Below are 24,342 nucleotides of genomic sequence, written 5' to 3' on the forward strand. Positions count from 1 at the left end.
GATGTCTGTGCCAGCTTCCTGACTATTCCTCCTCCCAGTCCACCAGTAAAGCACTTTTCATCCATATTAAGCAGTGACCTCTTGAAGATGTTCAAATATATATATATTTTTTTCAAATAAGACTTTATTTTGTGAAGTACAACATACAGAAATAAATTAAGTGCTTGTTTGAGTAGGTTTGAATAGGTTTAGAGGGGGTAAAAAAGACTGTATAGCCTCGAAGTGACAACAGGGATTTATTGATGCTTTATTTTTCCAAAGGTTTACATTCTTTCATGGGAAACAACATGGAAAGAGATGCTTGGGATTTGTGAATGCTGGATGGTAGCAGATTTTCCATCCAACTCTCCTTGGAGAAAGTTCAGTTTTTGGAAGTGACCCAGAGGCAATGCCTGCAGATGCACTGGTAAAAATAATAAAAAAAAGTAGAGGGTTTGGAGGCATATTGTCCAGTCCTTTCAATTTCCATGTTGATGATAACTGCCAGAGCAAGAATTTCACTCAGGCGGATCTCAGGATCCATCTGGTCTTTCTGAATTGGGCTTGTTCTAGGGACGAATGGGAGAGTACAATTAGAAATCACCTTTGGCTGAGGAAACACTGCAAAATGACAAATGGAGCTCTTGATTTTGCTTTTGAGATGTCTGTTGAGTTGTATGCGAGTTGGAATTCTCTCCCAACATAGCATAACATAGGTCAAAGGAGCCCACATACCCACGGTATCTTGTTGCATTTTAAAGGGAAGTGTTGAGCTGTTCTGCTGACAAATCAGAAGCATATCAAGGTTGTGGGTTGTGTTGTTTCTCTTATTGCTTTTTTTTCCCCCTCTGCTTGTAGAAATACTGCCAAATCCGAGCCTTCTTTTGGTTATTGACTATGACTCTTAGAATACTTTCTAAAGATAATTACTTCATTTCTTTTGGAGACCTGTTTCTCAGTCATTCACAAAAGTAGTCAGGCTGTTCTTTCCACAATAAGCTTTGAATTAGCAGGAGGTGTTGCTTGGATTTGTTTTTCTGATTGTGTCTCAAGGTGTCAACTTGCATAGTGTAGGCTCTCCTCTTGTATGACAACAGAAATCTAGAATGATATTTAAGCTCAAAGTATTTTCATGTTCACAGGTAAACTGAGCCTTTTTTCATGATCTGGCTGTTGGAAAAATCCATGAAATGCCACCCGAGTTTCTGACCAGTTGTAGGGCTGGGAATAAGACCAGGGATCTGCTTTCCTGTGCTGTTTTTTCTCTTGGACAGCAGTTTAATTTTATTGTTGGTGAGACAGTGTCATGCTGATTTCATAACCTATGTCTGGCCATGGGCAAGAAGAAGCCTTTAAGCGTAGCGAAGAGTCAAGGTTAAGCATGCAAATGGGAACGTACCGTTTGTTATCTGGGGGTGTCCACTTAGACAGACATGATGTGCTTTACAAATGCTGTGGAAAAATAAAGATGTGATAGTTAGAAGGAGCAGCAAATACATCAGGAGACACCTTCAAAAGCAAGAGCTGCTGAGGAGCTCATGGTGTTGAAAAGGAACTCTTCTGATCAGGTTTAACTTTGTAACGTGATGGGAAGTTTGAAGTGCTTAGTACTGTTCAAACTAAATTCTCTTCCTGCTTGGATGTGATGAGACTAAATGTCAAATGGAACACTTTGCCCAAGCATTAGCTGAGGGCCAGTTTACTGCCAATTACGGCAGCTTTTCTACAGAATGTCAGTCTGGAGACCCAGGGCTAACAACAGTAGTCTTCTCTGCTGTGGCTGAACCTAGCCTTTCCTGTGATGTGACTGCTGGCTAAGCACATCATTTTAACACATAAACCTTTCAATGTAACTCAGCTATAGCATTGCCCACCCAATTTGCCAGAGAAATTAAGAGCCAATTGCAATGAAACTCAGGGATGAAACGTAGGACGAGAGGGTGTTGAACCCCCTCATGTACACATACCCTCGTAGTTGATGCAGCCGTTGGAGTCTTCCTGACCTTTCATCAGTTCATCTACTTCCTCTTCTGTCATCTTCTCACCTGAAGAATGAAGGCAGCCTGGTCAGTTCTTAAACAGACACGCAGCTCAGGCTGAATCCTGCAGCTTTTCCAAATGTTTTTTTTTTCTTTTCTGGGGTAATACAGGAAGATCTGTTGCTGAGCTAAGATTTATTTATTTTAACTTTCTTTGCAAGTTCTGCATGTGCACGCAGACATAGGGTTCCTAGTCATTTACAGAGTCAAGAACTATGCAGCACATCTTCTATCTGTGTGCTTTCGGTCACTAGAGTTTTCAGCCTTTTCTCTCTGTCCCTCAGTGAACCCTTTTGGTACCTAATTTGAGTTTAGAAGTAAAACTCTTGCTTTTGATCTTTCTGTTGCTTTGCATCAGTTTTCTCAGAGCCTCGGGTAGCAGCCTCCTATCTCTCTAAGCTAATTAGGACATTCTTCCTCCCTCTCTCATGCCTTGAAACAGCAGCTGTTTTCTGTGTTCACAGATGTGACAACCCCTTACCCAGCGTGGCCAGTACATGGCGGAGTTCAGCCCCCATCACTGTGCCGTTGCCTTCCTTGTCGAAAACACGCAGACCTTCAACAAAGTCTTCAAAGGTACCCTGATCCTTGTTGTTAGCAGCTGCTTGCAGCATGGGCAGGAACTCTTCAAAGGTAATTTTCTTGGCGTTCATCTCTGAAAAGAAAGCATCAGTTGCAGTGCTGCTAGGCATTCGAACGTTCACCTGGGATATTCACACTGAAATTTGGGAAAGCCTCCCACCTCACTTGCGTGCCCCTTTTGCCACAGGATTTGGCTGCTCTGCAGCATCTGGATTCTCTTATCGTGGGAGTTTTTGAGTCCATCTGAATTGTCACATCTTTTCTCTACTCCACTTTTCCCATGGTTTTATATAGTATGTGTGTGTTGTGTATATATTTCCTTCAGAAATGAAGTGTGCTACATGAGTTGATCTTTAAAAAGATTTTGGCAATGGGGGAGCTACAGAATACAGTGAAACAGAACTCCTTTCCTACTGCTTAGGGTTTAGGGCAAGAAGAGTGAGATTCTGGGTCTTAAAGCCCCTGTGTTTTTCAACATCATGTTACTGGCCTCGTCAGGTTCTCTTAGACGTGACTTGGCACAAGTATAAACAAACTAAAAATAGGATGCCCAGTGGAGGTGGTATCCAAATTTGCTATTCAACATACTCATTGTGGAGGTTTAAGGCCCTACGAGCTTAGTGCATCTTGCCCATTTGTTTTCACGAGCCAGAAGCCGAGGTCTTCAGTGAGGCCTTCCCCAGATGGCAAGGCTGCCAGAAGGCTTTTTTGAATTTATTTAAATCCTTTCAAGGAGCAGCTTTCATCTGGGCAAGGATGGAATGTAATAGATGGAAATATAAGAGATTTTTGAGTAGGTAGTTACAGAAACTATTTTACTACCCATCTTTTTCACTAAAGATGTTGTTCAGTTATTGGTACAGTTGCTTAGAGCACCGTCTCAGCTCAGTATTAGTCTTTTGCTTAGCACTTCCCACTGATGCTAATGCTTAACTCAAGACTTACAAACTGTTCTTTAGAGCCTCTCTTTCCAGGCCTGAGGGTTTGGGTATTGTTTAGCCTATCCTAATATGTACTGTTGGAATGAAACTGGGGATGTCCTGGAGTCAAGTCCTTGTTAGTAGGAGATTATCACAAAGTTAGCATTTTTTATCTCTACAGAAGAGGAAAGGAAATAGAAAGTGACAGTAAATGTCCAGTAATAAATTGCCATGTGTGCTGTGCATGTCTAGGTTTGTAGCAGTTTTAAAAAGGCTGTTCTGTTCAGCTAAAATAATCAGTTGGGTTTCTACTCTTGTGGGAATGTCTCAGCTAATGCAAAAGAGCTGCTGCTAGAAATAGACACTTGCTGAGCAGTCTGGGTCACAAAGAGGCACAAAATTCCCCATATTGCTTCTGGAGAACCTGCCTTGCTTCCCTATTGGAGCAATCTCCCTCCTACATAAGTACTGATGTTTCCCAATCAGTTCCCCAGCTTGAAAAAGGGCCCAAGAGAGAGAGCGTGGTTCTTACCCTCTTTGCTGGGGTTGCCCAGGATCTTGTTCATCTCAGCATTTGTGGGGTTCTGTCCCAGTGCCCGAACGATGTCTCCGACCTGGCTCAGGGTAATCTTGGCATCACCTGTCTTGTCAAAGAGGAGGAAGGCCTCCTTGAAGTCTGCAAAGGAAGAGCAATGGTTAGATTGAGGCAGGCGGCTACGATTTGACCATTACTGACAAAGCTGTGAGCCTGTTGTCTGCTGGTACTGTTCCAACGACTCCAGGGCAGTTAGCAGGGGAATTTTTGGCCTGCAGTTCCAAGAAAAACTCCTCTCTGACATTTGGATTTCACTATTTTTAAACTTTTATAACTACCATTTGTAGCTTTCTTGACTCTAAAAGCCGCCGGCAGTTTTGCAATGGACCTTGTAGTTATTTCAAACACAGTGAAATCAGCTTTCTACAGCCCTTACCATTCAAGAACAAGTTTCTTTACTTGACATAGCAGCAGAAGATGACTGAATAATCCACTGTATATCTTATCTGAAGACTGTGACTATTCTGCCACAGTACCTAGCTGCACAAAATATTTGCCTGATTCAGTGGGTTCTGCTTGCCATTTCAGCATCTTAACCACATGCTACTAACAGGGAACTAGAAAGTAGAGTTTAAGTGCTCCTCCTTCTGCTCTGCCTTAAAGCTCCCCTACAATGACGCTTCCACCTGTGTTCATAATCATAGAGCCATTAAGGTTGGAAAAGACCATTAAGAATATCTAGTTGAACCATCATCCCATCCCCACCGCGCCTGCTCAGCTCCACATCTCCACATTTCTTGAACCCTCTGCAGAAGGAGACTCCACCGCCTTCCTGGGCAGCCTGTTCCAGTGCCTGACCACCCTGAGAAGAAATTTCTCCTTATATCCAACCTGAATGTCCTGGCACAATTTAAGATCTCTGTCCTATCACAAGTTATCTGGGAGAAGAGGCCAGTCCCCCCACCTTGCCACAGCCTCCTTTCAGGCAGTTGCAGAGGGAGAATTGAATCATTAAGAATCATAGAGTAGAACCACAGAATAACTTATTCCCTCCTTTGTCTGCCACTTGCAGTCTGTACCCACTTCTTAAAGAAGTGTGAATGTCTAGGCAATGCTTGTGTGGTTTCTTATTATGGTGCATTCCCAATGTGTACAACTTCAAGACTTTGTTTCTTTTAGTGATGCCAGGTTATCAACATTCCTTTATTCTGCCCTTGCTGCTCACCAAGTACTTTGGTTTGCTAACATTTCTCTTATAAAAATCAGTGCGGGCAGTTGCCTATCACATTGTCTATCTGCAAAGCTCCGTGTTAATCATCTTAATTCTTCAAGCTTTTTAGACTACTGTTGCAGTAAACCAAGATATTTGAAAAACAAAACAACAACAACAAAAAAAACCTAAGGCTTAGCTGAAAGGCAGTCTTTGAACCTTGTATGTCTGGAGCATCTTGGTCTGTGCTGTTACCTCTGCTGATCTGCCATGCCTGACGGTGCTATGTTTTGACTCCAAGTGAGCCAAACGCGTGCCCTTCCCTTGGCTGTGATGGTCTCCCAGCAGCTAGAGAGGAGTCTGTCTTACAGTATATGTAGGTGGAATGTCCTTTGTGCCTCAGGGCATATTTAGGAGTAACAAACCACATCAAGTCATGTCCTTATTCGTCTTGTGCTGGGAACATATGGCACAGAGGTGCTTAGGCTCTTGCCTTAGCCATCCATAAACCACGCTACTGCAGGAGATTCTGGCATCCAGCAGAACTGCTGATACGGGATGTACAACCTGCTAGGCTGTAATCTAATACATCTGAAACTAATCATCTTACTGTTTGGTGTGTGAGACCTATACCCCTTTACTATTAGCCCTCTCCCCTTACAGCTTTTACTGCAGACTATGAAATCAAGGCCTTCTGGACCTGTGTGGAGCTTCCCCTTAAAATATACCAGCTTCATATCAGCTTCTGCTCTTGCAACTGTGGTCGATAGAGCTATGCTGATTTATACTGTGCGATCAGATCTTTCATCTGGTGCATTCCTGACATTTAGCCAGAGCAAAGTATAGAGCAATGCCTCTTTGTTATTAGAAAAGCCATCGGGGTTTCCCTACTCTGTAAATCCCATGAAGTTTTATGTTCACTGGGCTCTGAACACAGCTCCCTAGCTCAGAAATTTTTTCTGCCTTAGGTGTGAACATCACTGCCGTATCTTCGGTTACTTTTTTGTAGGTAGTCCTTGTTTATACCTCTGCTGGAATAAGCAAGTGTAAAAATCCCTCTGTAAGGAGGGCAATAACCAGCTGCTTGCATGGATGGAAATAGCAACTGAGGGTGGGTCAGCTCTGTTCCAGGGAAATTCTCCTTCTCTCAACTGGACTTTAATTACTCTTCTGTTTACCTTAGTCACTGCAGCAAGATAGCAGCTGGATGGTCTGAAATACGGAAGAAAGCTGATAAAAATCTTTTGTCTTTTTAACATCTTTTGTTAGATGTGTCAGTTTTGAATTGATGACATGTCTCTTTCAACTCCCTACGCTTCTGTAGAAGTTTTAAAATTGCAAAGCAATGAGGAGTCCTGGCCACAAAGGAAAGTGTTTTGCGTGTTTGGATGTCATGAAGAAGAATGGTTCCAGCCCTACTTGCTTCAGAGTATCTTTCCCTGTTGGTTTTGATGGTTTAAGATAGAACAGGCTGATATTTGGGAAGCTTAGAGCTCTTTTAACCTTTGCTTCAAGTTGTTCCCTGTCCTCTGGATCTCTAGTAAATTCTTGAGTATTCCATTCCAAATAAGTTCTTCACAGTGAGAAGACTATTGTAATTGCTACTGCATTTTTGAGAGGTATTGAAGTCCACATTATTTAATATAATCCAAGTGCCTCTTTAAGGTAGTTAAAACACACGTTTAGGTTCCTAGGGCTCAAGTGGGGGTGAGTTTCTGACTTGCTTCTCAGCAGTTCACCAAAAGAAATGTAAATAATGCGAGATGCTGGAGAACTGTAGTGCACTGACTAATTACATTTTGTGACAGTTCATGAGTCACTTATTTGCCAGCCACTTCCATGCTTCGTGAATATATTTAACATAAAATAGCCTCTCTGCCCCCTCTTCCATAGCATCTCCTAGCAAAAGTGACATGTGAGCCTGCAGTGAGATGTTTTCTCTTCATATAAATGCACAGCTAAATTAAATTTTTCAGCTTCCTTTTATTTTGTTTTATTTTTTCTGTCTTCAACTGCCTCATAGCTTTAAGAAAATAAATTAAAAAAAAAAAAAGCATTTTGAGCTTGCTTATGAGCAGCCAGCCCTGCTGGAAAGTGTTCAGCAGGTAGAAGTGGTAGCACCATTGTATCTCCCCTTCGCACATCAGGTCATATACTTGTCAACTTTGGTGGCATATAAGCCCCCAGATAAATAACGTGTGAATCTGAGGCCACATTGTTATTCAGTTTAAGTCAGCACAGCAACTCTGAAGTCAAGAGTGTTGTGAATTATACTAGGTGAATGAAGCCCTAGCTCATCTTTTGGTAGAGTTTAAGCTTTCAAGACTGTAGCTCCTGTCTGAACTCACATACATGTAAAGCACATCAGCTGTCTTGTAACTTACCATCCTGCTGCTCCTTGGAGAACTCGATCTGTTGGAAGGAAATCAATCACAAAAAATAGCTTAGGAAGGGGGGGCTGGGGGAGAACCTGCTTGTTTTCTAAAGCATCCAGCTCAATCCATGAGTATCTTCCAAGACAGCAAAGAAATGTGGCCTGACAGATGCACAGAAGTGATGCAGATGGCAAAAGAGCTCTTAAGACCAGTGAACGTTTAGCTTTTCGATAGCCATTATGTTCCCCCCTCCTGCTCCCTGTTAGTTTAGTTTTTGTTTCACTTACCATTGATTTGGTCAGGTGTGAAGGACTGCAGTGGGGAAGAGAAAGAAAAAAAAGAAGTAGTACTGCTGAAAATGCACTGAGAGAAAGCAAATAGCTCAAGGTAGCTGAGTGTTCTCCTATGTCTTGCCTCATGTAATTCTGCCACAGAAACCCAAACTAGCAACCTGCCATGTAAAAATGCATCCCCAGGCCCCTGTTTTAGGATTCTTGTAAAAACCTGCATCCCTGGGAACACCAAAGTTGTGGCCAGAAGCAATAACAATCTGAAGTTTCTTAACTAACAAACAGGCTGTTTATGTACCACCAGGTCACTTATTACTTTAGAACAGACTCACTTAAGTACAACCTTTTGAAGTAATATTTATAACTAGCAGCTTTTTTTTTTTTCCTTTACATTAACATAGAAAATAAATCGCACCTTTCAAGCTTGTGTTTCAGTTAGCTTTTGACAGTACATTGTTTCATAAAGCATTAAACTACGATACATTCTTGTATTAAAAATATTGCGAAGGAAAATCAAGCAAACCTCAACTGCCGTCTTCCGCCCTGTCCTCCCCCCAGAACCAACATGAACAAGAAGCTGAATTTACTCCTATAAAATACGCTGGCTCGCTGCTAATAATTAGCTTTGCAGTGGACCCACCATGATTGAGAGATGGACAAGGAGAGCGGCGGACGGGCCGGAGGGATTAGCTGAGAGGTCTCAGAGTGGTCCTGCTTTCCTGGCCTTTCTTCCCCTTATTTATCTGGCAGCGCTGACGGCATTGCCAGGATTAGGTGTCAGAAGGAAGCTGCCCCTCCCCTCGGTGAGTTCTTTAGCTTTCTTAGGGCAAAGTGACAGGAGGCACCGTGCCTTGATGGACATCTTAGGACTATTTTTAGGAGGTTGGAGAGGGGCAGGGAGTAGCAAGCAGCAAGTTTGGATCGTGTCAGCATTTTCTGGGTCTGGACCATCAAGAGTGGATATTCCTTGTCCAGGCCTACCAAGATAGGAAAGGCTCCTATTTCTCCAGTAAGCTATGAAATCAGCAATCGAGGAGCGCTGAGGGCAAGAGGTGCCACGCGTTTGCCCAGCTGGCTTGTTTTACACGTGGCTTGCAAGTTGTGTGTTAGGTGCAGCTGGATAGCATGCTTTGGGTTTGTTTCAAAGCCCATGAAATCACTAGTACTGCTTGTTCCTTTGCTGGCTTTTCTCAAGCCCTTATTTGGATGATGCAGAGATCTGCCTTAGATGAGTGGTGCTGCTTGTCTTTTTGGTGCAATCTAGGTGTTGGCGCTGGGAAGAAGGTTCACCTGCTTGTTGAGGTGGTGTCCAATCCAAGATCTTCCACTGCGCTGCTTGTGTTTTCCAAGTTTTCAAGGGTTCTAAAGGCCAATTTATGCACACGTCTGGACCCAACTATATTACAAGGTTTGCAGCTAATGAGGGGGTGTACTATGCAGGGCAGTGAGGAATTTAGGGCACCTTCCTTTTAGGGCTTGACTTATGACCCTAGCATGCCAACTTCAGAGCTTACTGGTGTGATGAGAGGAGGAGTTGCTGAGGTTCAGAAATGGAAGGGGTTTTTGTGGTGCAGGTATGTGGAAGAAGCTGTGATTGAAGCAAGGACGCCTGTCAAGCTTTGCGTGCTGGAAGGGGGACTAAATTGGTCATGGAGGGGAAAAACAGCAGTGGCTTTTGGGCTGCAGGGTGGTCCTGGTGGGATTACAAGTGAGAGTTTCAGGATAAGCTGGAGAAGGGGGAGGTTGTACAGTTTCTCCAGTAGCAAAGGCCTATTCCTATAACACAACACTTTCCAAGCCTGGCTCACATCTCTGAACTGATGCAATGAAAAGTAAAAGAATGAGGGAAAACTGCTCCAAACTTTGCTTCCTTTCTGTCACTCCAACTGGATGAGGAGGTTCATGGAGCCGGGATGGGAAGATTGTGCTACAGCAAGAGACTCCATTCTTACAAACCACTCCTCTTAACATCCATTCTCCTTTGCTTTGCACTTGCCACTCCTTTTTTTCAAATGATAAAATGCGATGGGTGAAAAACTTTCTCCTGTTGCTCATTTAGTTAACCTGGAGATAAGCTTAACTGTTTTAGCTTTTTTCAGTATGAAAAGGAAATGATCAAATCCAACCAGACTTAATATTTTTTTAAAGATTGAACAATCAAGATAGGTCAAAATAATTAGTGCTACTTGCAACTTTAACTTCTTACTTTCCCTCTTAAAATCTAAGGGTACAACTGCAAAGAATTTTCTGAGCTACGCATTTTTGTTTGAAGATGTTTTGTCCAAATGGGTTATTTGCATTTTGGGGGAATTCTTTGGAAAACATACACAGCCCGAAAAATAACTCTGCTGCCAGTTCTTCTTTTGCTTGTCCTGCTACTTGTGATCTGTTATCATGTGGGAATGGAGACGTAGTCAGGGCAGGGCACAGCCGTGGGGTTACACAGAAAAGGGATTTGATGTTTTTGTCTCATTTAGCCCGCATTGATTTAGCACAGTTCAGATCTCCTAATTAAAACCGGCTGGGGCACGAGCACGGGCAGTGAGAAAGCTAATATAGACCTTGGCCATCAGTCCCAATGCATTAATAGAGGAGCTCTCCAAAGACTTTGGCAGAGCTGAAATGTTGCCTGGGTCAAAGTAGCGTGTTGCCTTTTGTGGAATTTTCCTCCTGCCCTCAGCCTCTTGCTCTGCAGTGCTGGAGGCTGGAAAATTTTTCCCTGGAAACACGATTGAATTTTGGCTCAAGGAAAATTTTCCTGAATATCTTCTAGATTCCAGATCCAGCCTATTACTGGCTGCAACAAAACCCATTCCAAAAGGTTTTAAATGCCAACAAGAAAATAATTGGGGTGCGTTTGTCTTGAGCAGAGAAAACTGATACGTGGATTAGCCAGCCACCTGGCTTCAGTGGGCTATCAAGTAAGTATAAATTGAGAGGGTTATCCATATAAGCAGGCACTACAGCACTCTTGACTGTATGACACTTTGACTCAGGTTTTACAAGAGGAGATACTTGTGCACCGTATCAACCCTTCATTTTGTCACTGATTCTTGAACAAAAGTGCCCTAGACATTGTTTCACTGGAGAGAAGTTATCTGTCATGGGCACATTTCAATTAACAACCTCTAAGCCTACAGAGCTTGTTGGGGGCTTTAAACGCTTCTTGTTTTACGTGTGATGAGTCTCAGGGCATTAGGAAGAAGGTGAAATTTCAGGGAGTTTAGTGTGGTGTGGATGTTTTTAAATAAAATGTAGTTCTTAAATAGAACTAACACAAATGCCATCCCCCAAAACCTCCAGCTAAAATAATAATGAAGGAGTGAAGGAACTGCAATATATGGTAAGACCAGTAGGAGCTGTATTTGTCAAACATGGCTCTGCCCTTACTTTCAAATGAGGTTATCATCCAGGAGGAGGACAGCTATAGCAAGGAGAAGTGCTGTTTTTTTCTGACTTATTTTTTTGTATCATTTTATTTTTGGTTGAGGCATTTGACTATGTAGTTTGTGACCATCTTCTATTCTTCTAATTGCTAATGGAACACGTTCTGACCAGATCCCAGTTATCCAGAGAAGGGTGGACAGGGGCTCTTCATCACCAGATAAGCAGAAGACCCAATCCACACAAACTTGTGTGCTGTGCCCACCTTTTTGGACTGGAGGGCACTGCAAGTACAGCTGTGCTGAGGGACGGCCACTTTATGCTCTTTGCAAGTATCTGGGCAAAGTGAAAGACACCAGGGAGAGATGCTTGGAGTTAAACCAGCTTGGAGTTAAAGCTGCTCCATCTGCTTGCTGCTCTTTGGCTGAGTTACAGAGAAGAGAATTGTAGCTAGGTTTGGATTAGGGAGCCACCAGGTAATTCAGGGTAATGATTCTGTAGGAGTGATTGAGAACTTTTCAGATGTCTCTAAAAATCAGAGAGGGAAAGATCAGGCAGTCCCTGAGGATTTTTGGTACATATTTAGCTGTTCATTCAGACCTCAAGGGATTTCTTTTATTTCTGGGTGGATGTAGCTGGGGTTGTGCCCGTAGCAGTTCACGTGTCTGCTCACTGCTAATGCCTCCTCCTTGGTTCATACAGCTGCACATGTTTTCTAACAGACATGATCGAGTGCACGATTACACAGCTCTCCAACCCATCCATAAAGCAGGCTGCTGACCCTCACTCTGGTTCAGTAGCTGGTGTGATGGATGCTGTGGATTTCAGAGGCTATTTTTCATTTAAGCAAAAATCAGCAGCCTGATGGATTTAGCCTCATGTCTTTTGTAAGACAGAGAAACACCATGAGGGGGTGAGCGTTGAGAAAGAGCTCTTTTTTGAGAATGAAACTGCCAAGGAATATAATAGGAGAAGGAATAAGGATGAACACTGCTAATGTATGGAAGAGAAATATAAGATGCCGTGAGGTTTAGAAGAACAGCTCTACATCTTTTAGCTAAATGGGTTTTATAGTGATAATTTTTTTCCCCTCTGAGCACTCTTTGTAACTTTGTGCCTTGCTTACTTGAAAGTTTGCGACTTTACAGTTAGGCAAGAACTTTTAGATAAACCTTGGCAATTAATTAAATGTGCCCTTTTGAAATGCCTGAGTGTGAAACGCGTCGCAGCTGCTGATCATAGCATTTTGCACAGGCTTTATTGGCTTCACAGTGGGAAGGACAGTCGGCTGTGCTCGCTTGTTAGTGTGTCTCTTTTCTAATTGCGTTTAGTTGTGCGTGAATGTGTGTAATCGAGGGGATGTGCGAGGAAATGCGAGGCTCTGGAGCTCTACGCTGCTCTCCAAGGGATGCCTTGTTTTAACGTGCCTCCCAGTGGCAGTAGTAGAGCATTAACATCATTTAAGCTACTGCTACTTGACATTTAGGTGCTATGCAGCAAACTAGCCAGCTGAGAGCGTTTTTTGGCAATGTGTGTGAGATGTAATAAAGCCCCAAGGAACCAGGGGCAAATTTCCATCTTGGCTGTTTCATATCTGCTTACAGTCAGCTTCTTTCTTTATGAGTCATGGGCCAAATTAGTCACCTTCTTACCTTATGTAAGATGAACTCAAGTATCTTATTGCTATCAGTAGTGATCTCTCTGTGTGCTAAGGGGTTGTAAGCTGCTGGAAGTACTGCTAGATTGTTTCAATTAATCTGTTGGTGGGAGAAAGCCTCTGCAGTGCAATTGTTGCTAGCACTTGAAATTACTCTAGTTGCGCTTTTGGGATTTTCTGTCATTTGCTCTGAACTCTGTTGTTTCTACCAAGTTTTGGCACTCTTTGGACCCTCCAAAGGTTGTCTTAAGTGCCATCAAAGCCATGCTGCCAAAGCTGTGAATTACTAAGAATGGGTCTTGTTTGAAATTACAAAAAAAAAAAGGGGGGGGGGGAGGGAGGGGAAGCCATTACTTTGCTAACCTGAAAAACCATTTAAAGACAGTGTTTCCTAAAATATATGGACTAAATATATTTCTGCGGGGCTCCTTGCTTAACAGCACTTCAGGAAGCTGGTCTGGATGGTCGGGGAGATAATTCAACGTCTCTTAAGGTGAGGTCTTATTGGTGTTTGTCTCCTTCCTACCTGAAGGGCACTTAGGACCAGTGACCTTGTCTAGTAGCTAAGTCCATCCCAAAGAATCTGGAGTGTCGCTGGTGTTGGGTCAGGCATAACCTAAAGGCCTGAGCCAAAAAATTTCAGCCAGGAACCTGCCAGTTTCTAAGAAAGCCCTTAATGCTATGAGCAAAGCTACTGTTAACCTTGCTGTTCTCATTCTGCCACTTCACAAGGAGTTTGTCTGCAGTGCAATTGCTCTCTGAGCACTTGAGCTGACATTTGCAGCCCTGCTCGCCCTCCAGCCCAGCAGTTTTCTGTCAGTGCATTTAGTGAGTTTACCTCTCTGGTTATATCCAATGCAGTGCATGTTCAGAGATGACCTTCTTGAGTACTGAATGTATTAAGAGTTAAGGACATTTGGAGAAACGCTTTTTGTAGTCTTAAGAGCTCTGTATTTAAAAACAAAACAATCACACAGGCTTGTATCCATGCAGCAGGCTTTGTCATGCATCACGCAGTTGCACAAGGCCTTAGCAAATATCTGTTAGCTGATAATTATGAGTTACTTTCCCCCAAAGATGCAGCTAGTGTATCTGCAATAGGGTACAGCATAATCAGTCTCCTTGAAAACACCACTGTGAAAAAGGAGCATCAGTTACACCATGGGTACTTGGGAAAGACACTCAGGTGTACTCTAAGAAAAGGACCTGGTGTGACACTGGATCGGAGTGCTATGCATCCAAATCACTACAAAGAAAAGCACTGAGCTGAGCATCTCCAGATCCCAAAGCCTTGTGGTCAGTGATGCAAGGCTGGTGTTGATCCAAGAACTGGATGTATGTGCTGGGAAGGGCCCTTCAAGATTCCAGAAGAAAAAAAGCAGCACACGCTTCACGTTAGTGGTAGGGTTAAACATGAGGAAACACTGTCTACCTGCTTCTGGTTTGAACATTGTGAGGTTTAGCCTTCTGTTGCAAAACCAAACACCTGAGAAGTTCTCATTGTAAATGTTCCATAGTAGTGCTGTTCATCAGCTCAGACCTTCTGAGGCATGCACATGCGAAGAAAGTTAACAAAACAGATGAGCTAACTTTTGGGGGAATGTCCTTCCCTACGGTTTGAAGTACTAAATTCCAGGAGTCTCTTAACAAAATGACTCAAATGGTTGTATATTCTTTTAATCATGGTTGGTTCCTGTTGAAGTCCAGTGTAATATTCCAATGTGTGCATCACTCTGTTCTTCTTCTGTCAGTGATTTAATTCTTAACCTTTGTATTTGACATTAAAGTCCCAGGACACACTTTTGGAAAAGGGGAATATAAATTTAGACTTGAAAGGCTTATGCGAAGCAAATTCAGAGTTGTTGTTCCTTGAGTAGGGGAAAAAAGGTCTTTAATCTTTGACATCGAAATGAATTCCTCCTGTTCTCAGTCCTTGCCTTGATTTCCTTTCTGTCCCGGTTGCACTATAACCTATAACCTAGGGTGAGCTGAGGGAAAGGCTGAGACTTGAGTCTTCAGCAGTCTGATATTCCTGTTACTCAGGGTTTTAGTCAATAGATGGTGCTCAAAAATAGCAAATCTCACACTAGCTGCTGGTATGTTACTAAGTCATTTCCTTCAACTGGGTTAATTTAAAGTGTGCATGGAGAGAACGGTCAGTAGTAACAAGAGAAGGTGAAAGGCCCATTGCCTCTTCTGAGGATGCTAGGTGATTTTGGGTGCCTACTTTTGCAATAATCCAGCTTAAGACTTCTTAATCTTGGCTTATAAAGCGTGCATCCCAAGAGGCTCAAGATAGGACTGCATAAAAAATGGCCAAGCAAGGTGTTTGAGGGGAGGAATATCCCCAAAAGAATGATCAGCAATATTGGGTAACATCTTTCTTGTTTGTTTTGGAGAATATTATGGTTTTTGATACCCATTGAAAATGAGGTGCACTGCCAGATTTGGTTATTTGGCTGATGTAAACCCTGATTTGGCAGCTCTACCCTTACCCACTCCAGCTGTAATGAATAGAAGGAGCTTGGATGTAAAAATTAAGGAAGCCTTTCTGTGTGTCTACTGACTTGGTGACTCTCCAGAACATTGCTGGCCCCACAGCCCGGTAATCCCAGGAATCCCTTGTTTGCAGCAAGCTCTGAGATGACTGATAATTCCCCTGGTGAGCATTGGGGAGCCCATTTGATACTGCTGTTGAAAGTGCTGGGGCTTTGACTCCACACTTGGTAGATCAGCACAAGAGCTCCAGAAGAGGGTGCTGATCAGAAGATAGTCCTGGTCAGAAGCTGAGGTTTAGGTACTGTCTGGCTCTTAAGTTTTGGTGGAAGTGGTGCGGTGCCTTTTTCTGTGCTGATGCTTTGCTGGTTGAATGGAAGGATTCAGGATTTCATTAATGCTAAGAGAAGGGATTGAGCTAAAACTCAGAGAATGTGTATTTCTGTACCCAATTACATACATCTCCATACATTTCCTGGTCAAATTGGTTAGAAGAGAAGACTATTTCCCCTAATTTCCTGAGGTGTCAGTGAGTGAAAATGGGTAATCCAGGATGGCTGGCTGGCTGGCACTTGAGGAGGTTGTCCAGTCCTGCTGCTAGACAATGTGCCGAAAGCACTGTGGTGGTTCCTATTGTGTGCTCAAAGAGCTGATCCTACAGGTGCCATGTCCATCTGAGCAACCCTGGACTGCCATGGAGGTCCAGGTGTGGCGCAAAGGCTTGGGACTGAAGGGACCTGTCCCCTTGACAGGCAATGTGGGCTCCTGCATCACCTCATGGTGATCACTGTGCAGTTGGGTGGGCCCTTCGTTGCTGGGGGCTCTCTGTGCCTGTGTTGCACCACTGTGTTGCTTCCTGGCCTGCTAAGGCCGTGGTGGGACAGAGATTGTGCCAGCCACACTGCAGGGCAGACCTGCATCCTCCATCATGCTGCTCATAGCTTCACTCATTTGCAAATGGCAATAGTAATGCTTGTGTGTTACCATTAGTGTTAAGAAAGTTTTGCTAGCCCAGGTTTTTCCACACTTCAAAGAGTAATAACGTTGTCTGATCTATCAGAAAAAAGGATTTAAGAAGACTCTCTTTTGTCGTATTGGATCTGATAAAACCTAGAGCATTCTCTTTTTGCTGTTGGCACAAATCCCTTGCTGTAGAGGAGAGCTGTCTGTGCAGAAGAGTGAGTTGGATTGTCTTAGACTGCAGACTGCCATTTTTTTAGCTGGTAATATACTATTAGGTCTATTTATGTTAAGATAGATTAGCTGAGATCACTGAAGTTGAAAATTCTATTTTCTCCTAATGAACTGGACATAGAGAGCTATCAAATCACAGTAAATGACTTCACAGGCAATGTAGCTTGTGTTCCCCTTCATTTTTGAGATGAGCAAAATGTGAAGTCTAATCTAATTTTTAGATGGTATTCTCAAAAACAGTGGGTTTTTGTATGGCTTTCACTAAGATTGTTTTCAATATTTCCATTTTTTTTTTCCTCCCCCCTCTTGCTCTTGTTTTGCTTTGCTAGTGAGTTCAGCTTCAATCTTACGAGGAGCTATGTGCTGTTCCAGCAGAATACTGGCTACCGGTGGTGAAAATCAAAGGCAACTTCAGGAATTTCACTAAGTGGGTCATAATCCTGGGACTGTATTGATGACAGACTGCATGTATTCAGGCACCTTAAACAGAATTCATCGTGAGATTAAAATGAGTAGGTCCTATTAGGAGTCCTTGTACTCCTTCTTTTCTTCGTAGTAGGCATGATTCCTTATCAGCAAATTGGTCCCAGGACCAATCAGCTTGTCAGGTAGGTGGAGAACAACTATTTATAGTCAAGCCCAGAGAAGTAGGTCTGTCCCTTCGTCTCTTTAACTGCTTAACCTCCCCCTACTCTTTCCTAAATAGAGATTTCCCTTTGAGGAGTGCTTGGGGAATTCTTTTCAGAGGGTTACGGCAAAGATCGGTGATGCTGGATGGCATGCAAAGTCTAAATTCAGAATGAGTTCCAATGGGCATGCAGTCAGAGGGAAACCTGTGGAAGCCTTTTCCTCTTCCTTACTCTCAGTTTGCAGCAAATTGTGAATTTTGAGCAGTTATGAAAAGGTGAGAGGAAATAACTTGAAGCACTTGCATTCATGGCTTTCTAGCTCACAGTGTTTTTCAGTGTTGGTTGTACAGAGAAAATGAAATTAAGTGAACTTGCCGAATCTTTTTAATCTCTGCTGCTTTTAAAGACAAGCAGTGCTGATCTTAAAACACATGCCCTATGGGTCATTGAGTGATTGCAAAAATTTGGGAAGAACTTTGAGGAGAAATTGCACAATAACGTCTGTTTTTAGTGCCATGCTGTGGGAAAGCATTTCATTCCAAGTTCCAGTAACCTTTTCCAGTCTTCATGCACCTACTTCAGGGTTTGGGGGATTAATTTTCATGGGTTTTCTTGGGGTTGTTTTTTGTTTGTTTGTTTTTAGCAGAACTTTGTAAATTCAGCTTTACTAAACAAGTCAGGCTGATACTGGTTTGGTAAGAAGTTCTGAGGGTGACCCTCCACAATATGCTTGAAGTCACCAAGCTCCACTCTTGAGTTAAATCATGCGCCATGCCTCACACCCCTCCAAGCTACCAAAACAGCCACAAGCTCAGCAGCTCAAGAAATCCACTGCCCGAGGGTTACTTAGTCACTTCACTGCAGTCCCCAGACGGGAACCAAACACACACAACATTTCACTGCGGCTTTCAGCAAGAACTCTGCTAACTTTCCCTCTTGGGAGCGTTTGGGGTCAGCCATCAGCACGCGTTCATCCATTACCTTGATGCTCTTGAGATCGATTGCTGGTTCTTTGGGTTTAGCGGGCGCTGGCGCGGGTGCTGGTGCGGGTGCTGGTGCTGGTGCTGCTGCTGGTTTCTTAACGTCCTTCTTAGGTGCCATTTTGTGTTGCTTAAACTTGAGAGTGAAGGTGGCTCCCCCAAAAAACCTGAAGACCCCCCCTGAAAACGATTCCTGGGAGAGAAGCAGTGGTCGGAATGAGCTACAGCCTGTGCCCTGGAGGTGGACCCAGTGTGCTAAACTCTATAAGGGCATATATATATTTCACTTAGTGCCTTGTACAATCCTGACACATGCAGTTGGATTGGACAGTCCCTAATCAAGGGGGGTGTCATTCCAGCTCGGGCTATAAATGGAATATAAGAGTTCAGGGCTTCAGAAGATCAAGGGACTTCGGAGGCTTTTTTCCCTCCCTTTAAAAACTCCCAGCCACCTCCTCTGCTTTTTTTTTTTTGTTGTTGTTCTTTAAAGTTTATGAGAAGTAGAGGGGAAATGTGACAAATCAGCTTTCAGGTCTGCTGTTGCCATTCGGGCATGTATTGAACGGTTCTTTTTTCTCATCAGGATTTCAACTCTGCTGAAGTAATAAATCTTCTTTCCTTCCCTCCCCTTCTGCCCCATGCCTGTGTCGTGCTCCAGAGGGTTTGGTTTCAAGCAGGCATTTTGACTTTCATGGCTGGGAAGATCATCAATTTCCAACCTTGTTTGCCTCTCTCCCCAGAGTCCTGCACTCCTCTGCTTCCTTCATTTACAGGGCGATGTTGATCAAGCAAAGGCTCTGGGTGTTTAAAAATAAAGCAGACAAATAAGGAAAATGCTGCAGTACCTTCAGCCAAGGCGCCTGTCCGGGCCCTGAGCATTTCTCAGCTGCTCTCACGATTCCTTTCTATCATGTTAAGACACTGCTTAAATTTGTCCTTTGATCTTTTTTCCTTTCCTTTGAATAAGCTGAGCTCCTGATGACTGGAGGTCAGCTGGATGATATTTTCCCCCACAGAAGGTTTCCTCGTTAGAAAGTAGTTATGATCAGAAACCAGTCAGCAGCCACTGGAGGTATTTTTGCTCTCTCCTTGTCTGATTGCCCTTCCTTTTTCCCGTGTTTATCCTTCTACCCCTCCATCTCTAGATGGTTCTCCATGCTCTCTGTGCTCCCTCGGTCTCACTGGGAGACAGCCTTGAGCAGGAGCCTTTCTGTTCTCACAGACTCTTTTCAGCGCAACAAATTAGCTTTTCTAACTCTTTTGAACCTGATAGTTTCCCCTGTTGTGTATGATTAAGATCTTCTGCAGAGAAACCCAGGGCTGCTGTCTGACTTTCCCTTTCCCATTCATTCTCCAGCCTCCAGGAGCTCTGTGCTAGCGAATGCAAGGCCTTTGATGGAGTGGTTATTTCTGTCACATGAACTGTGCTGAGCAGTGTTGAGAGCCTAGATGCCTTTGATGTATGGTGCCCATCTCTTATGTTGCTCAAACCAACCTTTGGCAAAGTCCACCACCAGAAATGAATTCTGGAGATGGGTCTTGATAGGAAATCTGTTTGGGTTTTTTTTTTTGTGTGTACGTCTCTACACTGTGAGAACTAGAAGTACTGGCAAGGAAGAATCAGTGACAATCCAGTAACTTCTGCATAACCTGAGGTTTGCAATGAAATAAGCCCAAAAGCCACTATTAAATGTATTTTAAAATAAGGAGGTGGGTTTCTAAAAATGAAACAGGAATTTAATGCTGATTCTGCACAGCGTGGCCTAAGCAGGCAAATGTTCTGGGACATCAAGTCACCAGAAGAGGAGGTTTTCTAAGTAGCTGCCACAAAATAATAGTATATTGATCCAGTGAGAGGGTAAGTGTGAAGAAGGCAGGGGATGGCAGGTCTTTATTTTACCTGTGAGACAGAATTGATATCCGTAACCTGATGTTTCTGCCTTTGGGATAGGAGGCTGTGGGTTTATCTGCCCAGCAAGCTTGGATGTGCCCCAGGACATCCCTGGGAGTGTGTGGGCTGTGTGCCTGCCTGTCCCCTGGGAGCCAAGCGTGGAGATGTTTCCCTGTGCTCTGAGGCCAGCTGTTTCAGCAGGACGGCTCCTCTCTGCTGTTAGCAGCCTCTTCCTGTGAGCACAAGCACTTGAGCAAACCCCCAGCCTCACGCTTGCTGGGATTTGCCCAGATCCACTTCTAAGGGAAAGCAGCAGCTGAGGATGTGAGATATTGCTGGCATCTGCCCTGTCGGGTGCGCAGCTCCTGGGAGTGTGGGGCTGCCTTCTTCCTGGGGGTGAATCCTGCAGCAGGGGAGAGGCATCGTGAGTGGGAAGAGGGCTTCAGGTTTCATCAGGCCCCAAAAATCTAGCAAAGGAGAAGCCTTTTGTTGGCTGTGCTGCTCTGTTAATCCTGTCGCTCATGGAAACACGGCCTTGGGTCCACATGCTTTGATGCTTGCTTGGTTTTGGAAAAGCTTTATAAAGATACAGTTACTGGCCAACACAAAACTTTATGCATTTGAGCCAGATTCAGTTGATTTAATAAATGGAGGTGTGTGTGTTTTTGTTTTCCCTTCTGGAGCATTGATGTGATTCATTCTGACACTTTTGAAATGAATTACGTTGTTTTTCCAGGCTTGGGTCACAGAGATGGATACTGATTGCAGCACCAGAGTGGAAGGTCTGTGATCCCTCTGCAATTCCTTTTAAGTCTCTGCCTTTTTTGATCTAGTCTCAACAAGGGTGGCTCTGCCTGAGGATTGTATATAGCTCAGGAAGCTGGTTGCTCCTTTTGGAGGAGGGAGGTGCTGGCTTAAATTCCAGCACCAGAATAGGAGGCTGGATCTCCCTTATGTTGGGCAGTGAGCGAGCTACAGAGCTGTTGGATGCTCCCTTTGAGCCTCTTGCATTTTACTGTCTAAAATACTTGAAAATGCAATTAGTTTGGTCTCATTTTGCTGCCCCGTACCCGGTTATCATTTCAGCTGTCTGGCATGCTCTTAGTTTTCTGTGATGAACTCCTGTCTGACACCTGTTGCTACTGAGTATTTGCTGCATTCCTCCAGTGAAGGTTGGGGGGCTGCAGTGTCAGCAGGAGAAGCCATAAGCATACATGTACCATTTGGCAAGCATGGAGCTTTGAAAAACACGGCAACAGTTTGAAGCTGCGCCCAGGTACAACCACCTATTGTATTCCATCACTAAGTGGGAGGTGATCCCATTACCCAAAGCCACAGGACCTACAAAGGGGTCCAGAGAGAACCCTGCTGAAGCGAAACAAGGGAATTCAGAACTAACACACTGGAGCCGTGTTTTTTCCTGCACCAGTGAGGTTGTGGAACTCTTTGCCAGGGGAGCTACTTGGGGACAAGAATGTAACCAGATGCAGAAGGCAACTGGGCTGTTAGGCAGTTATTGGAGTTACTCAAATTCATAGTGAGTTTGAGGGAGTAAATATTCCATTTCACCATGCATTCTTCTCCATCAAGATGCTGCAGAGGCTCTTGTGCTCTCTTCAACAGGTGATCACTGCCTTGGTCAGCCCGCTTGTCTGCTTTGATTCTCCCATGTTTCACTGTGTGTTTAAGGTAACAAACCAGAGATCTGCTGTCGGCAAATTATCAAGGTGTTTTCTTCAGGCAGCAATTCTGACCGTGTACAACCTAATTATTCTAAAGCACCTAATTATTCTATCAGTGATTTGGCGTTGTCAGTGTGAGGCGCTTTCGATACAGGGAAGCAGAGCTGGTTCCAAGGCGTTGGCAGCTCTGGGACACAAGTTTCTGTGGAAGAACTGCACAATAAATGGTTAGGTCAGCATGTTTGGGGCTGTCTTGGTCAAATGAGGTCCTCTGCGAGTTTCTCAGTATAGACATGTAGCTGTGCATTTCTGTTAGCTTTTGCCTACAGCTCAGAAAGGGGAGCGAGTCTTCCCAAAAGCTCTTTAAGACAAAAGGTTCCCCTGTCCTTGGATAGGCAGGGGGAAGTGACTGCAGGAGTGTGACCACTCCTCTGTGCTGGATTTACAGCTGGTGGGAGATGAGGTGTCTGCCTAACACCAGGGCTGGCTTATGGGCACAAGTGAAGGGCTCTGCCAGCCTGAGGGAGACGGTGGGTATGCTTAAGGAGGAAGGATTTGCCTTTTGGCTCTTCCAAGTGTGGCGTGAGGCACAGATAGGCTGAACACAGGATATCAGTAGTGCAGGCTGAAGTCAAATGACTTCAGAGGAGCAGGCAAGGGAATGAATATCTGAAAACACAAGTCTGATGCAGAGGATTTGGTTATGGGAGGGCTGAGAGAGCACGTTTGCCCTTTACCTGCATGGGAAATGCTTGAGAAAGGCTGGGGGAAGTGTGTGTACATGCACCCTGAGCTGGGAGGGAGGGGAGGCAGCAACTGGTGTGCCACATATAGCCTCTGGCTGACTTAGCACTTGTGCCCGGTTGCCCTCCTGCTCAAGGTTTTCTAATTCTGTCCCAGACCATGTCAGCGTCCTCCAGCAAGCGGCAGTGAGACATACAAGGCATTCCTCGGAGCCCTGAGCATCTCCATCCCCCTTGAACAGCAGGAGGGCTGCTGGGGGGGAGAAGCAGCCCCCTGGAGGTGATGGTGGCTCTGCACTGCGTTCAGCTCATGTTCAGCCTGTTAGAAACCCTCCTGACATCACTATTCTCCAGGGAAGAAGTCAAGTTGCCCAAGCACTTTGTGTAGTTTGCTTTCCACTGCCCCATAAAAAACCTGATTGTTTTTGGCCTTTATTTACCCTGTGGTTGTACAAGCATTGGCTTGTAGGTTTCAGAGTGACTCTGAAATGCAAATGCCTTGGAAAAATGCATCCGAAATATAGGTGAACAGCACTGTCAGTATATCAAATCCTCAGCAGGCCTCCTTAACATAGGCCCTGAGGAATGCTGTGTGGTTTTAGATGTGAAGATTAAACACACTATCATATTCAGGTCCTGGTGCCCTCTCACACACAGTGCTGTGAAAACAATCTGTACGGTTGTTGTCTGACTGGATGCAAATGAGCATCAAGCGTTTGAGGAGCACTTTCTTTCTCATAAATCACTCAGCCTCTGAGCATCCTGTGTCTCTTAGTGTATTTATTGCTACCTTCAAAGTAGCTCTGGTGGAGAATTGGCATGGGGAGGCAGTGGTGACATTTTGCTTGGGGAGTTTGGGCATCTTAGACTATTCTGTGTCTGGGCAAGGCACGCCCTGGAGGCAGCCCAGCTGTAGCAGCTCAGTGGAGTCTACACTGTGCCTTTTTGTCTGGCCTTCTGGCCAGCATTGTCACCAGCTTGGTGCCTGTGGACTTGCTTCCTCTGGTAGCATCAGCTGATGTTTTCTGATGACACCGCATCCTCTTACCCCAGCAGGATTTTTGTTCCCACTGTCTGACTGCAGCTGGGAAGGAGATCTCCAGGCAGCAGGTAAAGGAGCCTTACCTCTGAAATGTCACAAGAGGATGATGTGTGCTGCATGGTGACCTTAACAGCAGCAGGGAGGCTCAGCAACCCATTGTAGAGCTGTCTGGGGGACAGAGCACACACTGAGCTGCTTTTGTCCCAGCACTGCCACATGCCCTCTCCTGGACACACCTGACCAAGCCACTTAAAGCTATCTGTGATGGCACTTGGCCTTTGTGTTGAGCTCTTCTGCCTTCCTTCTGCATGAGAAAACAGCCCTTGGTAAGGTCCTGAAGTCATCACGGCGAAGCTGTGAGCCTGTTTTTTGGGGAGCAAGAATGTATATGTGCGCAATGCCTCTCCTCCAGGATGTCAAATAGCTTTGCTGGCCTTCTTTAAATAGCCTGCTGCTGCTGTCCCCCTTATTTAGTTGTAGGGAGAGAGGTGACACTGTGATGCTCAAGAATGTCACTTTGCTTCTCGTGTGACCGATGAGATCAGAGGTTGTTAGCAGGAGATTCACGGTGACCCTCACTGGAAGCGTGGCTGGGGGGACCCTGTGGCCATGGGGGTACTTCCAGCATGAAGAAAGCTTTGTGGGAGGGCAGTTGGCAGTCAGTGCAAGCTGCTTCTGCCTCTACTTAGAGCACTCTGACTATTGCATTGGAAG

The 24,342-nt window shown here is 44.4% G+C and overlaps 1 protein-coding gene across 2 annotated transcripts; it reads right to left on the minus strand.

The window, feature by feature from the left end:
• Positions 1–217: 217 nt before the first annotated feature.
• Positions 218–18,527, minus strand: MYL1 (myosin light chain 1). Of its 2 annotated transcripts, none has more exons than XM_048953800.1 (7): positions 18,272–18,527; positions 7,650–7,677; positions 4,053–4,196; positions 2,500–2,673; positions 1,947–2,024; positions 1,379–1,431; positions 218–548 (listed from the first exon to the last, which is right to left on the minus strand). In XM_048953800.1, the coding sequence occupies exons 1-6, from the start codon at positions 18,389–18,391 to the stop codon at positions 1,403–1,405; spliced, it is 573 nt and encodes a 190-aa protein (XP_048809757.1). In that variant the 5' UTR covers positions 18,392–18,527; the 3' UTR covers positions 218–548; positions 1,379–1,402. The 2 variants fall into 2 exon arrangements, with proteins under 2 accessions (XP_048809757.1, XP_048809758.1); XM_048953801.1 differs by lacking the exons at positions 7,650–7,677; positions 18,272–18,527 and adding exons at positions 7,928–7,952; positions 8,571–8,685.
• Between the last annotated feature and the right edge of the window lie 5,815 nt (positions 18,528–24,342).

The sequence above is a fragment of the Lagopus muta genome, chromosome 8 (assembly GCF_023343835.1).
Source record: "Lagopus muta isolate bLagMut1 chromosome 8, bLagMut1 primary, whole genome shotgun sequence".
Classification (NCBI taxonomy): Eukaryota; Metazoa; Chordata; class Aves; order Galliformes; family Phasianidae; genus Lagopus; species Lagopus muta.

Bases quoted from the DNA above. Each gene is read 5' to 3' on its own strand.
- MYL1 (XM_048953800.1), bottom strand. From the start codon at position 18,391: ATGGCACCTAAGAAGGACGTTAAGAAACCAGCAGCAGCACCAGCACCA. The intron at 7,678-18,271 runs GTAATGGATGAA...TCCTTCCAACAG, and splicing joins TCGATCTCAAGAGCATCAAG to ATCGAGTTCTCCAAGGAGCA. The intron at 1,432-1,946 runs GTATGTGTACAT...ATTTTTCCACAG, and splicing joins CGGCTGCATCAACTACGAGG to CATTTGTAAAGCACATCATG.